General features: G+C 38.7%; 1 protein-coding gene across 1 annotated transcript in view; it reads right to left on the minus strand.

Annotated features, from left to right (window-relative positions):
• The window catches only part of HSD17B12 (hydroxysteroid (17-beta) dehydrogenase 12), a 177,288-nt gene that overhangs the window by 99,325 nt on the left and 65,203 nt on the right, over positions 1 to 12,760 (minus strand). Inside the window, exons 2-3 of the mRNA XM_010856148.1 lie at positions 7,917 to 7,963; positions 5,261 to 5,336 (exon numbers count right to left, since the gene is read on the minus strand). Of these exons, the coding sequence (XP_010854450.1) occupies positions 5,261 to 5,336; positions 7,917 to 7,963 (123 nt within the window). The remainder of the gene's footprint in view (positions 1 to 5,260; positions 5,337 to 7,916; positions 7,964 to 12,760) is intronic.

Consider the following 12,760-nt stretch of genomic DNA (forward strand, 5'->3'; position numbering starts at 1 on the left):
TTTCCAGGCAAGAGTACTGGAGTGGGGTGCCATTTCCTTCTCCATAACAGGGTTAGATACTGAAATTCTCTGGGAGCACAAGTACAAAGTCTAATCCACAAAGCAAAACTTATACACAAAAATAACTGTCAAGTTTTTTTTTTTTAATATACAATTGGTATAGATCTGGTATGTATTGGTAGAAATATGGAAAAATGTATTGGTAGAGATCTGGAAAAATCTGGGTGTGAACAGATTCTATGGGTATTAGACTAAGGAAAACAAAATGTAGCACCAGACTGGTGGTAGTTTAGTTGTTAAGTCATGTCCGACTCTTGGAACCCCAAGGACTATAGTCCATTAGGCTCCTCTGTCCATGGGATTTCCCAGGCAAAAACACTGGAGTGGGTAGCCATTCCTTTCTCCAGGGGATTGTCCCAACCCAGGGATCGGTTATATAAATCACTTGTGAAAGACTCAGGATATAAAGGTTAGTTTCTACAGCTGAAAAGAGCTGTAAGAGTTAACTTTGACTCCATGATGGTCCACATTTAATAACATTGCTGTTGTTGTTCAGCTGCTAAGTTGTATCCAACTCTTTGCTCTCACATGAACTGCAACACACCAGGCTCCTCTGTCCTCCACTCTCTCCGAGTTTGCTCAAACTCACGTCCATCGAGTCGGTGACGTCATCCAACCATCTCATCCTCTGTCGCCCCTTCTCCTTCTGCCCTCAATCTTCTTTTCCAGTTAGCCAGCTCTTGGCATCAGGTAGCCAAAGTATTGGAACTTCAGCTTCAGCATCAGTCCTTCCAATGAATATTCAGGGATGATTTTCTTTAGGATTGACGGGTTTGATCTTGCTGTCCAAAGGATCCTTAGAGTCTTCTCCCAACACCACAATTCAAAAGCATCAGTTCTTCAGCACTCAGCCTTCTTTGTGGTTGGCTCTCACATCCATACATGACCAGTTGAAAAACCATAGCTTTGACTATATGGACTTTTGTCGGCAAAGTGATGTCTCTGCTTTTTAATATGCTGTCTTGGTTTGTCATGGCTTTCCTCCCAAAGAGCAAGCATCTTTTAATTTTAAGGCTGCAGTCACTGTCTGCAGTGATTTTAGAGCCCAAGAAAATAAAATCTGTCACTGTTTCCAATTTTCCCCCTTCTATTTGCCATGAAGTGAAGGAAACTGATGCCATGATCTTAGTTTTTTGAATGCTGAGTTTTAAGACAACTTTTTCACTTTCCTCTTTCACCCTCATCAAGAGGCTCTTTAGTTCCTCTTTACTTTCTGCCTTTAGAGTGATATCATCTACATATCTGAGGTTACTGACATTTCTCCCAGCAATCTTGATTCCAGCTTGTGATTCATCCAGCCTGGCATTTCGCATGATGTGCTCTGCATAGAAGTTAAATAAGCAGGGTGACAATATACAGCCTTGTCATACTCCTCTCCCAGTTTTGAACCAGTCAGTTGTACCATGTAAGGTTCTAATTGTTGCTTCTTGTCCTGCATACAGGTTTTTAAAGAGATAGGTAAAGTGGTCTGATAGTCCCATTTCATTAAGAAGATTCTACAGTTTGTTATGATGCACACAGTCAAAGGCTTTCTTGTAGTCAATGAAGCAGAAGGAGATGTTTTTCTGGAACTCCCTTGCTTTCTCCATGATCCAAGGAAAGTTAGCAATTTGATCTCTGGTTTTTCTGTCTCTTAGAAACCCAGCTTGTACATCTGGAAATTCTCAGTTCATGTACTGCTGAAGCCTAGCTTAATGGATTTGAGCATTACCTTGCTAGCATGTGAAATGAGCACAATTACATGGAGTCTCAACATTCTTTGGCATTGCCCTTCTTTGGGACTGGAATGAAAACTGACCTTTTCCAGTCCTGTGGCCACTGCTGAGTTTTCCAAATTTGCTGATATACTGAGGGTAGCACTTTAACAGCATCATCTTTTAAGATTTTAAATAGCTCAGCTAATAAAATAGTAGTAGTAGTAGTGTTAGTTGCTCAGTTGTGTCCAACTCTTTGTGATCCCATGAACTGTAGCCTGCCAAGCTCCTCTGTCCATGGGATTCTCCAGGCAAGAATACTGGAGTGGATTGCCATTCCCTTCTCCAGAGGATCTTCCCGACCCAGGGATCAAACCCTGATCTCCTGCATGGCAGGCAGATTCTTTACCATCTGAACTACAGAGGCCACAACTTCTCATGGCATAATGTAGAGTCAAGAATCCAAAGGTTTAAGGAAGTAGAAATGTTGGAGTGATCTATAATGGCAATTTCCACACACAATCCCTCCACCACCACACCCCCAAGAGGGCCCAGCACATATTTCTTCAGTGAAGCACCAACTTGCTTATTATATGGGCAAGAGGTCAGTAGTGTAGCCCTTTATTAGTCTGCCAGTCATAAAATTCACTGTGTTGCTACAATGTAAGAACTCCCTATTTTCTTTCTCCAGCCCCTTATTTATTTCCTTTATGGTGCTTACCACAAACTGCAATTATTTGTCTTTTTTTGGTTTTATTATTTTTTCCTATTTTTTTTCTGTATCCTCCACTTACATATCATTCCACGAGCACAACGACCGCATATATCTTGTTCACTACTGTATCTTGACTGCCTAACATAGTACCTGGTACACAGGCATTCAATAAAGATTTGCTGAAGGCATAAACAGAGTCAGTCCGTCTTTGCCAACATTAAATTCTGGTCCTTCCTTCTTCTGGAATACATACGTTCAGGAAAATATGATCCCCTCACAGATGATTTACATCTGAGTTGAAAACTTGTACAAACTTATAAATCTCCTCTGTGTATTTTATTTTTTCAGCCTAGAACAGATGACCTGGTTTGTTGATATCACCTCTCCCAGTAAATTTATATTATGCCCAGAAAAATATTTTTCAAAATTTTCAAGAACTAAAAAAAAATTTTTTGCTCACAATAAAGGTCATTTCAGTGCCTTCACAATCTGTTTCTGCATGAAAAATGTTTGAACAGGATCCTGCCTTTTTCCAGAATCACATTTCTGCCCACAGTCAGGTGTCACCTCATATCACAAGTTAACAAAATTCTCAAATGCCATTAAAGTATATCTTCTGACTCATGGGGCAACTTTTGTACAGCCTGGAGCACTTGCTGTGAGTGTCATGAGGAAGCTTTTCTTGCTTCTGTGTCAAATAGAGGGTGGAGTCATTCATAGTATAGCATTTCAAAATTCAATGTTCCGTTTAATCAAAAGCTTCTATTTTCAGCCTGTGAACGTTTATTTCTAGCAACTACTAAGTGCTTTCACTAACAGGTTTACATACACTCCCCACAAACATACACACAATGTTTTATCACTGTAAGAGTTATTACACACAGTTAACTACAAGTGACTAAGTAAGAAGCAGCACTAAGATCCAGGCAGTATGTTGACATCACCTACTGCATGAAGTAAATACCTCCAGCTCCTTAGTGTCACAGGAGCACGCCTTAATTCCAATTCACACCTCAGCAAAACTGCAAGATTCTGTATGTCTTGGACCTTCAAGGTTGCATTTACATGGTTGAAACTTTGAAAGTTAAAATCCTTAAATACCAAAGACGTATTGGATATCTCACTTTTGCAAAGATCTGTGCCCTCAACAGGGCTTTAAAATTTTTTTAATATACTTTATATTACAAAGATCTGTTTTTCACCAAAAGTGTCTCAACGTGTAATTTGTCCAAAAGGACCAGCTATGGTCTGAGTAGAAATAATAACAAAATATACACCTCACAAGGTTGCTTGAAGGATCAAAGAGGATAATACATGTGAGAGAATAAATAAATAATAACATACTACATAAATGTTAGTAGTAGATAGCAATGTTAATAATAATATGGTATATACAAACTTACATAATGTTATATGTCAATTATATCTCAATAAAGCTGGGAAAACAGAAAAATACAGTAGAAATCTTTTCTCTTCTGAAAGAATTAGGGCAGTTTTTTAGCTGGATACTCAGAGAAGTCAGTTAAAGCAAGGAATTCTAGAAAATGATAAGCACACATAACAATTTTGACGGGTTCTAAATGTAAGTTATAAATTACTTACACCATGAGTAAGTACAATTCATTCACCAATTCTCTGTGTAGGGGACCAAGTCCTTATCTGAATTTAGATCTGCAGTCTGGAATTCCAGTCTTTCTTACATATACAACACCCCCACACCCAGAACGCATTATCTATAATTGCAGTTTCAGTTCTTAATGCAGCAAAAACTTCAACACATATGAAACAGTCCAAACCATTTTTCCCCCAATAGTTTGCATTTTTCTTGTTTTCCCCTAAGTTAACAGGCAATTTCTAAAAGAACTTGCTTTTCTCACTTTTTTTCAGAGCATTCAACTTGGTTATCGTGCTCACCCTTTCACACTAGTAACTCATCAGTGTACAGAATGCTTAATAACAAATGCACCCGGCATAAGTCTAAAAACAAATAAAACTGACTGTTAACAGGTAAACCATTAGACCCATAGGAATAAAAGTACACAAGCATCATACTGAGAAGCCTACCAGCCACAAACAGCATATTAGGAAGATGAGTTAACACATTGTACCAAGGAAATGCACAGCATTGGTTTAACCATCTGGTTGGTTAACGAGATGTCAGATGAAAAGAGTTTTTGCCATATTATAATTCAGGTCTCAAGCACAGTTGTCTAAGAAAAAAGTCCAAAATAGTTTCTCTCTCACGTGTATATATGCTAGCCTTTTGCATTTTTCCTCAGTCGTATATGATATACATTTAAAGACAGTGAAGTCAGGGACTTCCTTGGTGGTCCAGTGGTTAAGACTCTGTACTTCCACTGCAGGGGGTGCAGGTTCCACCCCTGGTTGGGGAACTAAGACCCCACATGCCACATCGCATGGCCAGTAAATAAAGACATTGAAGTCAAAGAGCAAAAAAACAAAAATGTTAGAATAATTAAAAGGAGCAACAGAAAAAGAATGCAGATGTTTAAGGAGAACATAATCAGAGAATCTGATTCTTCACAAAAGAACTTAAATGAGTCAGTAAAATACATTTTAAGCAACTTATAATGGTACTACATTAATTTGAAAAAATTGATCCACCTTTGAAACACCCCATTAACAGCAAAAAAATAAAACAAAAAAAGAAGCTTTATGAACCATAAATAAATATGTTAATGCTAGATATCTGCTTGAAAACATTAAATTTAGGCTACCTGTACTCCTTTTGTGAAGGGTATATAAGGGGAAGGGTGATGTGAAGACTTACTTATCTCACTGGAAACCTGGTTCAGTTTGTCCTGTGATCTGCTGATAAGGACAATTTTCATTCCACACTTTGCTAACTGAAACAATAAAAGAAGACACTGAACAGCTGAATCACATCTGTGTGTTTCACTTTAAAATGTAAATTAGATATAGTCTCATTTTAAGAAAATCTGACCCACAGATAATTCAAGTTAAGAAACAAATACACCCCCAAGTGTAATGAATGGGCAAACCAAAATGAAGACTTTACAAAAAGATTCCCCAAAGAACTATCTTTCTCAGTCAAGCAGTGTATAAAAGTCAATGGGTTTTAGAAAAAGGAAGACTTTTATTTTGTACCTGTCCATACTTACTTTTTTTAATCATAAGTATCTATTACTTCTTTAATTTAAAAATTAGCTTTAAAAGTTTTTGTCTTAGACTGGGTAGATGAAGACTGTAGAACTGGCAAAGGAAACCGCAGTTAAAATGTTGGGGATGCATAAAAATAGAATCAATTTTAAAGTTTTTATTTAAATACTATACTTTATGGACTACAAAGGCAAACTAAGACAGTTAATTGGATGACTTAATAAAGCATTTCCTGAGGAGTACCTTCCGTGTACTTCCCCAGCGCTGTATAAGTACTGCACAAAATGAATAAGATTTTCAGGAACGTGGTTTCTACCCCCAGACACCCATAAATATAGGGGCAGAAGAAAAAACACTGATATACACAGAATTTTTAGTGAACTACTACAGACAGTATATAAATGAGAATAAATTATGTGCTTTGAACTATAAATGATTTAGTAAACTAATTTTCCAGTCCTAAATCCTAAAGTCAGCTTTTATTAAGTAAAAAAGTGGTATAGCAAATGAGAAGATATGGAACATTTTTTTATAAAAAATAATTAAGATTGGTAATAACTTGCTGAATTAATCTCTTATAAAAACACTATAAAAAAACCCCATGAATATATACCGAGAGTTCTTTTTTTTTTTTAATTAATGGAGAGAGGAAGAACAAGGAAAAGATCCTATCTATAGAAAAACGGCATCTAATATAATTGTAAAAGGAAAGATACCATTTAAAAATCACCATTTTAAAACTACCCTAGTGATAACTAGGCAAAAATCAGCAACAGATGCTGTGGTGGAAGATTGTTGAGAAATGAGGTATGCATACAAAGAATCATCCTACAGATTCCTCATTAATTACAAAGGGGGAAAAGGTACTTTTATAATAGAAAATTATGGTAGAGAGCATCTTAATACGTGATTTATCTCAACATAATCAATAAAGGAACGAATGGACTTCTTGTGGCTCCTGATAAGATAAACTCAAAAGAATACAGTACCACCTGTGTAACATTCCTGCTAAAAAATGTTTATCACCTGTGCAGCGTTTCTGCTAAAAAAATTTAACTTGAACCGCATCATGAGGAACTGAGCAACTGAGCACACACGTACACAATCACGAGGAAACAATCAGACAAATCCAACTGAGTAATCTACAAAACAACTGGCCTGGATTTTTTCCAAAATGCCACTGTTATAAAAGAAAAAAGGCAAAAAAGCTGGCAGGGGCGGGGAGGGGGCTGCGAGGAAGGGCGCTAGGGAGCTCTCCTTGTCAAGAAATATGACATCTAGATGCAACGCATAATCTTTAAATGGATTCTGGAATACAAAAAGCTCTATAAAAGACACTATTGGGATAACGGGGAAACTTGCATATGGAGTGTATATTGTACAGTAGTATGGTGTCAAGTTAAATTTCCTATCCCATGTGTGATCACTGGACTGTGGTTACAAGAGTGAACATTCTAGTTTTCAGAAGCTTCATGCTGAAATCTTTAAGGGTGAGTTGTTACAATGTCTGTAAGTCCCAAATGATCCCACCAAATTATAATGATAAAGTGAAACGGCAAAATGTTAACAACTGGTGAATCCTGATGAAAGGTGTATGAGTGCTTGCTATATTCTTCTTGAAACTTTTCTGTAGATTTTGCATTAAAAACAGAAGGCTGAGAAACCAAAGGATTTTTTTAAAAAAACGCTTTTGAAAGGATAAATGAGAGAGTCAATGGATTGACGAGGATCTCCACCACAATCAGACAATATCTCAGGATATCGGTGCCTCTGTGGAACCAGGACTGCATGCCTTAACAGCATGGCCAATGCTTCTGGCCTGTACAGTTTTGTTCGAACTATTATGATGTCCTCCCCTTGGGTTACATTACAGACAACTGGAATCCTCTGAGGGTGTCTGTCAATATCTGTCAGTCACAGTCCTTCTTGTGAAAACGATACCATGGGCTAGTCTGCAGATTTAATTACTCTCTAATATTTTATCTACCTTTTGGAAAATAATCCAAAGCAATTAACTTTAAAGACTGAGAATGGTCCATAGTTACACAATATAAAATAAAATTACACTAAAATGTTCACAATTCCAACTAACCAGGACAAAACGTTTTACACACATTATGCCCCAAAAGTTGTTTTAAAGTTGTGTTTAAGCATAGTGTTGCTAACAAGGTGGAAACAAAGTACCTCTATTATATTGTATAATGCTCTATTGGTGCTTTTAACTTCAAAATCAAAATTACTGTAAGAGAGCATTCTATATTTGTTCTTATATTTTTATACCAAAAGAAGTCTTGAAAATTACTTACCTTTTCTGCATATGATTTTCCAATTCCATCAGTACTACCTGTGACAACTGAGAGAAGAAAAAAGTAACAGTTTAGTTTCAGAATCACGATGTAAAACTGATCATAGTTAAGACCCACCAATTAGACACAAAAGGGCCTGTGTAATATAGCTGACCCTTGAACCACATGGCTTTGAACACCAAGGGTCCATGTATATGCGAATTTTTTCCAGTAAATACATAGTACAGTACTACACGATCCAAGGTTGGTTGAATCCACAGATATGAAACCTCAGAAGCAAAATTTCAAGATACTGAGAGCCAACTGTCAGGTTATACTTTGATTTTGAACTGCATGGAGGGTCCGTGACCCTAACTGACCGTGCTGCTGACGGGTCAACTATACTTTTGATGTAAAAGATGGAGCAGTTACCAGTGGTTCAATATTAGGAATGAATACCCAGCACAAAGCTAAAAATAAAAAAACTGCACTTCTAAGGGCTGACAAGGATGTAAAGCAACTACAACTCTCATACAATGCTGGTGGCACTATAAATTGACACAATCATTTCGGAAAAATGACTTTGCATTACGTCCAGAAATAAACGTGCCTACCTATGACCTAACAATTTCCAAGAGGTAATAAAAACATCATGTCTATCAAAACAATGTCCATGGTAGCTTTATTGATGCACAGTTGTGCAAATATTAAACTACAAGAGAATGAGTAAGTAAATTAAGGTATATTTACACAACAGAATACTAAATAGCAATTTTTTAATAAAAGAACTATTAATACATGCAAAAGATGAACAGATCTCTCAGACATTGCTGCTGGTGCTGCTGCTAAGTCGCTTCAGTCATGTCTGACTCTGTGCGACCCCATAGACGGCGGCCCACCAGGTTCCCCCATCCCTGGGATTCTCCAGGCAAGAACACTGGAGGGGGTTGCCATTTCCTTCTCCAATGCATGAAAGGGAAACGTGAAAGTGAAGTCGCTCAGTCGTGTCCGACTCTTAGCGACCCCATGCTCTGCAGCCTACCAGGCTCCTCTGCCCATGGGATTTTCCAGGCAAGAGTACTGGAGTAGGGTGCCATTGCCTTCTCCATCTCAGACATTATATTGAGCAAAAAAATCCTGAAATAAAAGTGTACAAGCTGTTTTGATTCCATTTATCCAATTCCAAAAAGGGAAAAACTAATCTATAATGATAGAAGTTAGAATACTGGCTACTCCTGGGTAATGGGGTAGATGACAGGGAAAAGGCATTAAGGGAATCTTCAGGATGTAGGAAATATTCTATATCTTGATGTGTATGTGTGTATGTAAAAATGCATGGAGCTGTACAATTAAGTACACATTCTGCCTATTATCGGAGAAGGCAATGGCACCCTACTCCGGTACTCTTTAAAGCTCTAAAACCTTATGTAGCATAAACATTTGAAAATGATAACAGTTCAGACCACACCATGGTATCTTACCTCTAAAATACTGGAATCACGTTTATTAACAAATTCATAGCATGGTTGTGAGTAGCATCCCGAAATGGGATTCCCTATGGCTCAGACGGTAAAGAACCTGCCTGCAGTGCAGGAGATCTGGGTCTTAATCCCTGGGTCAGGAAGATCCCCTGGAGAAGGGAATGGTTACCCACTCCAGTATTTTTGCCTGAAGAATTCCATGGACAGAGGAGCCTGGTGGTCTACAGTCCACAGGGTCACAAAGAGTTGGACATGACTGAGCAACTAACACTTTCCCTACTTTTACTATTCAGAAATATGGCAAACACATCTAAATTCTTCCTAGTCATATCTTTCATAATCATATATGAAATAATAAAACAGGTTATGAAATCATATCTATGTCTGTCTCCATCTCTGTCTCTCCCCCTCTATCAGCTCTCTGCTTAACCGCTCAGTCATGTCCAACCCTTTGTGACTCCATGGACTATAGCCCACCAGGCTCCTCCATCCATGGAATTCTCCAGGCAAGAGTACTGGAGTGGGTTGCCATTTTCTATCTACTCTATCAGCTTCTGTTTTTCTCCCTCTGCCTCCCTCCTTCTCCCCTCCCTGGCATCTGTTGAATATATTAGATCATACATTTAACTTAAGGACTTCCCTGGTGGCTCAGGCAGTAAAGCGTCTGTCTACAAAAGGGAGACCTGGGTTCGATCCCTGGGTCGGGAAGATTCCCCTGGAGAAGGAAATGGCAATCCACTCCAGTACTACTGCCTGGAAAATCCCATGGACAGAGGAGCCTGGTAGGCTACAGTCCATGGGGTCACAAAGAGTCGGACACGACTGAGCGACTTCACTTCAACTTAACCAGCCTGTCACTGGCTGATTGCATCCTCCTGATGTCATTTAACATGTTCATCTGTCCACTAATAGTTAGGTGATCAAATGCAGGTTTAATTTTTTGGGTAAGAATACTTTATAAGCAATAGTACATACTTCTATCAGGAGGCACATGTTTGCTAATTTTGCTTTTTGTTACATAAGCAGCCAATGATGTTCACCACTGAGATACATTATTTAATTAGACTGCAAAATGGTGATACTTCCATAAGCCTCTTATCCTTCTCCATCAGAGGGCAGACAGAATGAAAACCACAATCACAGAAAACTAAACGAACTGATCACATGGACCACAGTCTTTTCTAACTCAATGAAACTACAAGCCAGGCCATGTAGGGCCACCCAAGACGGATGGGTCATGGTGGACAGCTCTGACAATATGTGGTCCACTGAAAAAGGGAATGGCAAACCATTTCAGTAGCCTTGCCTTGAGAATGCTATGAACAGTATGAAAAGGCAAAAAGATAGGACAGTGAGAGATGAGCTCCCCAGGTTGGTAGGTGCCCAATATGCTACTGGAGATCAGTAGAGAAATAACTCCAGAAAGAATGAAGAGATGGAGCCAAAGCAAAAACAACACCCAGTTGTGGATGTGACTGGTGATGGAAGTAAAGTCTGATGCTGTAAAGAGCAATACTGCATAGGAACCTAGATTGCTAGGTCCATGAATCAAGGCAAATTGAAAGTGGTCAAACAGGATATGGCAAGAGTGAATACTGACATTTTAGGAATCAGTGAACTAAAATGGACCGGAATGGGTGAATTTAACTCTGATGATCATTATATCTATTACTGTGGGCAAGAATTCCCTAGAAGAAATGGAATAACTATCATAATCAACAAAAGAGTCCATAATGCAGTACTTGGATATGATCTCAAAAATGACAGAATGATCTCTATTCATTTCCAAGGCAAACCATTCAATATCACAGTAATCCAAGTCTATGCCCTGACCAATAATGCTAAAGAAGCTGAAGTTGAACGGTTGTATGAAGACCTATAAAACTTTCTAGAAATAACACCCAAAAAAGATGTCCTTTTCATTACAAGGGACTGGAATGAAAAAGTAGGAAGTCAGGAGGTACCTAGAGTAACAGGCAACTTTGGCCTTGGAGTATGAAACGAAGCAGGGCAAAGGCTAACAGAGTTTTGTCAGAGAGTGTGCTGGTAATAGCAAATACCCTTTTCCAACATAAGAGAAGACTCTATACATGGACATGACCAGATGGTCAGTACTGAAACCGGATTGATTATATTCTTTGCAGCCAAAAATGGAGAAGCTCTATACAGCCAGCAAAAACAAGACCAGGAGCTGACTATGGCTCAGATCATGAACTCCTTATTGCCAAATTCAGACTTAAATTGAAGAAAGTAGGGAAAACCACCAGGTATGACCTAAATCAAATCCCTTATGACTACACAGTGGATGTGAGAAATAGATTCAAGGAATTAGATCTGATAGAGTGCTGGAAGAACTATGGACAGAGGTTTGTGACATTGTAAAGGAGGCAGTGATCAAGACCATCCTCCAGAAAAAGAAATGCAGAAAGGCAAAATGGTTGTCTGAGGAGGCCTTACAAACAGCTGAGAAAAGAAGAGAAGCTAAAGGCAAAGGAGAAAAGAAAGATATACCCATTTGAATGCAGACCTCCAAAGAATAGCAAGGAGAGATAAGAAAGCCTTCCTCAGTGATCAGTGCAAAGAAATAGAGGAAAACAACAGAATGGGAAAGACTAGAGAGATCTCTTCAAGAAAAGTAGAGATACCAAGGGAATATTTCATGCAAAGATGGGCTCAATAAAGGACAGAAATGGTATGGACCTAACAGAAGCAGAAGATATTAAGAAGAGGTGGCAAGAATACACAGAAGAACTCTAGAAAAAAGATCATGACCCAGATAACCACGACGGTGTGATCACGCACCTAGAGCCAGACAATCCTGGAATGACATCCTGGGCCTTAGAAAGCATCACTACGAACAAAGCTAGTGGAGGTGATGGAATTCCAGTTGAGCAATTTCAAATCCTGAAAGATGATGCTGTGAAAGAGCTGCACTCAATATGCCAGCAAATTTGGAAAACTCAGCAGTGGCCACAGGACTGGAAAAAGTCAGTTTTCATTCCAATCACAAAGAAAGGCAATGCCAAAGAATGCTCAAACTACTGCACAATTGCACTCATCTCACACACCAGTAAAGTAATGCTCAAAATTCTCCAAGCTAGGCTTCAGCAATACATGAATCGGGAAATTCCAGATGTTCAAGCTGGATTTAGAAAAGGCAGAGGAACCAGAGATCAAATTGCCAACATCCGCTGGATCATGGAAAAAGCAAGAGAGTTCCAGAAAAACATTTACTTCTGCTTATTGACTATGCCAAAGCCTTTGACTGTGTGGATCATAACAAACTGTGGAAAATTCTTCAAGAGATGGGAATACCAGACCACCTGACCTGTCTCCTGAGAAATCTATGCAGGTCAAGAACCAACAGTTAGAACTGGACATGGA

The sequence above is a fragment of the Bison bison genome, unplaced genomic scaffold (assembly GCF_000754665.1).
Source record: "Bison bison bison isolate TAMUID 2011002044 unplaced genomic scaffold, Bison_UMD1.0 scf7180017854252, whole genome shotgun sequence".
NCBI lineage: Eukaryota > Metazoa > Chordata > Mammalia > Artiodactyla > Bovidae > Bison > Bison bison.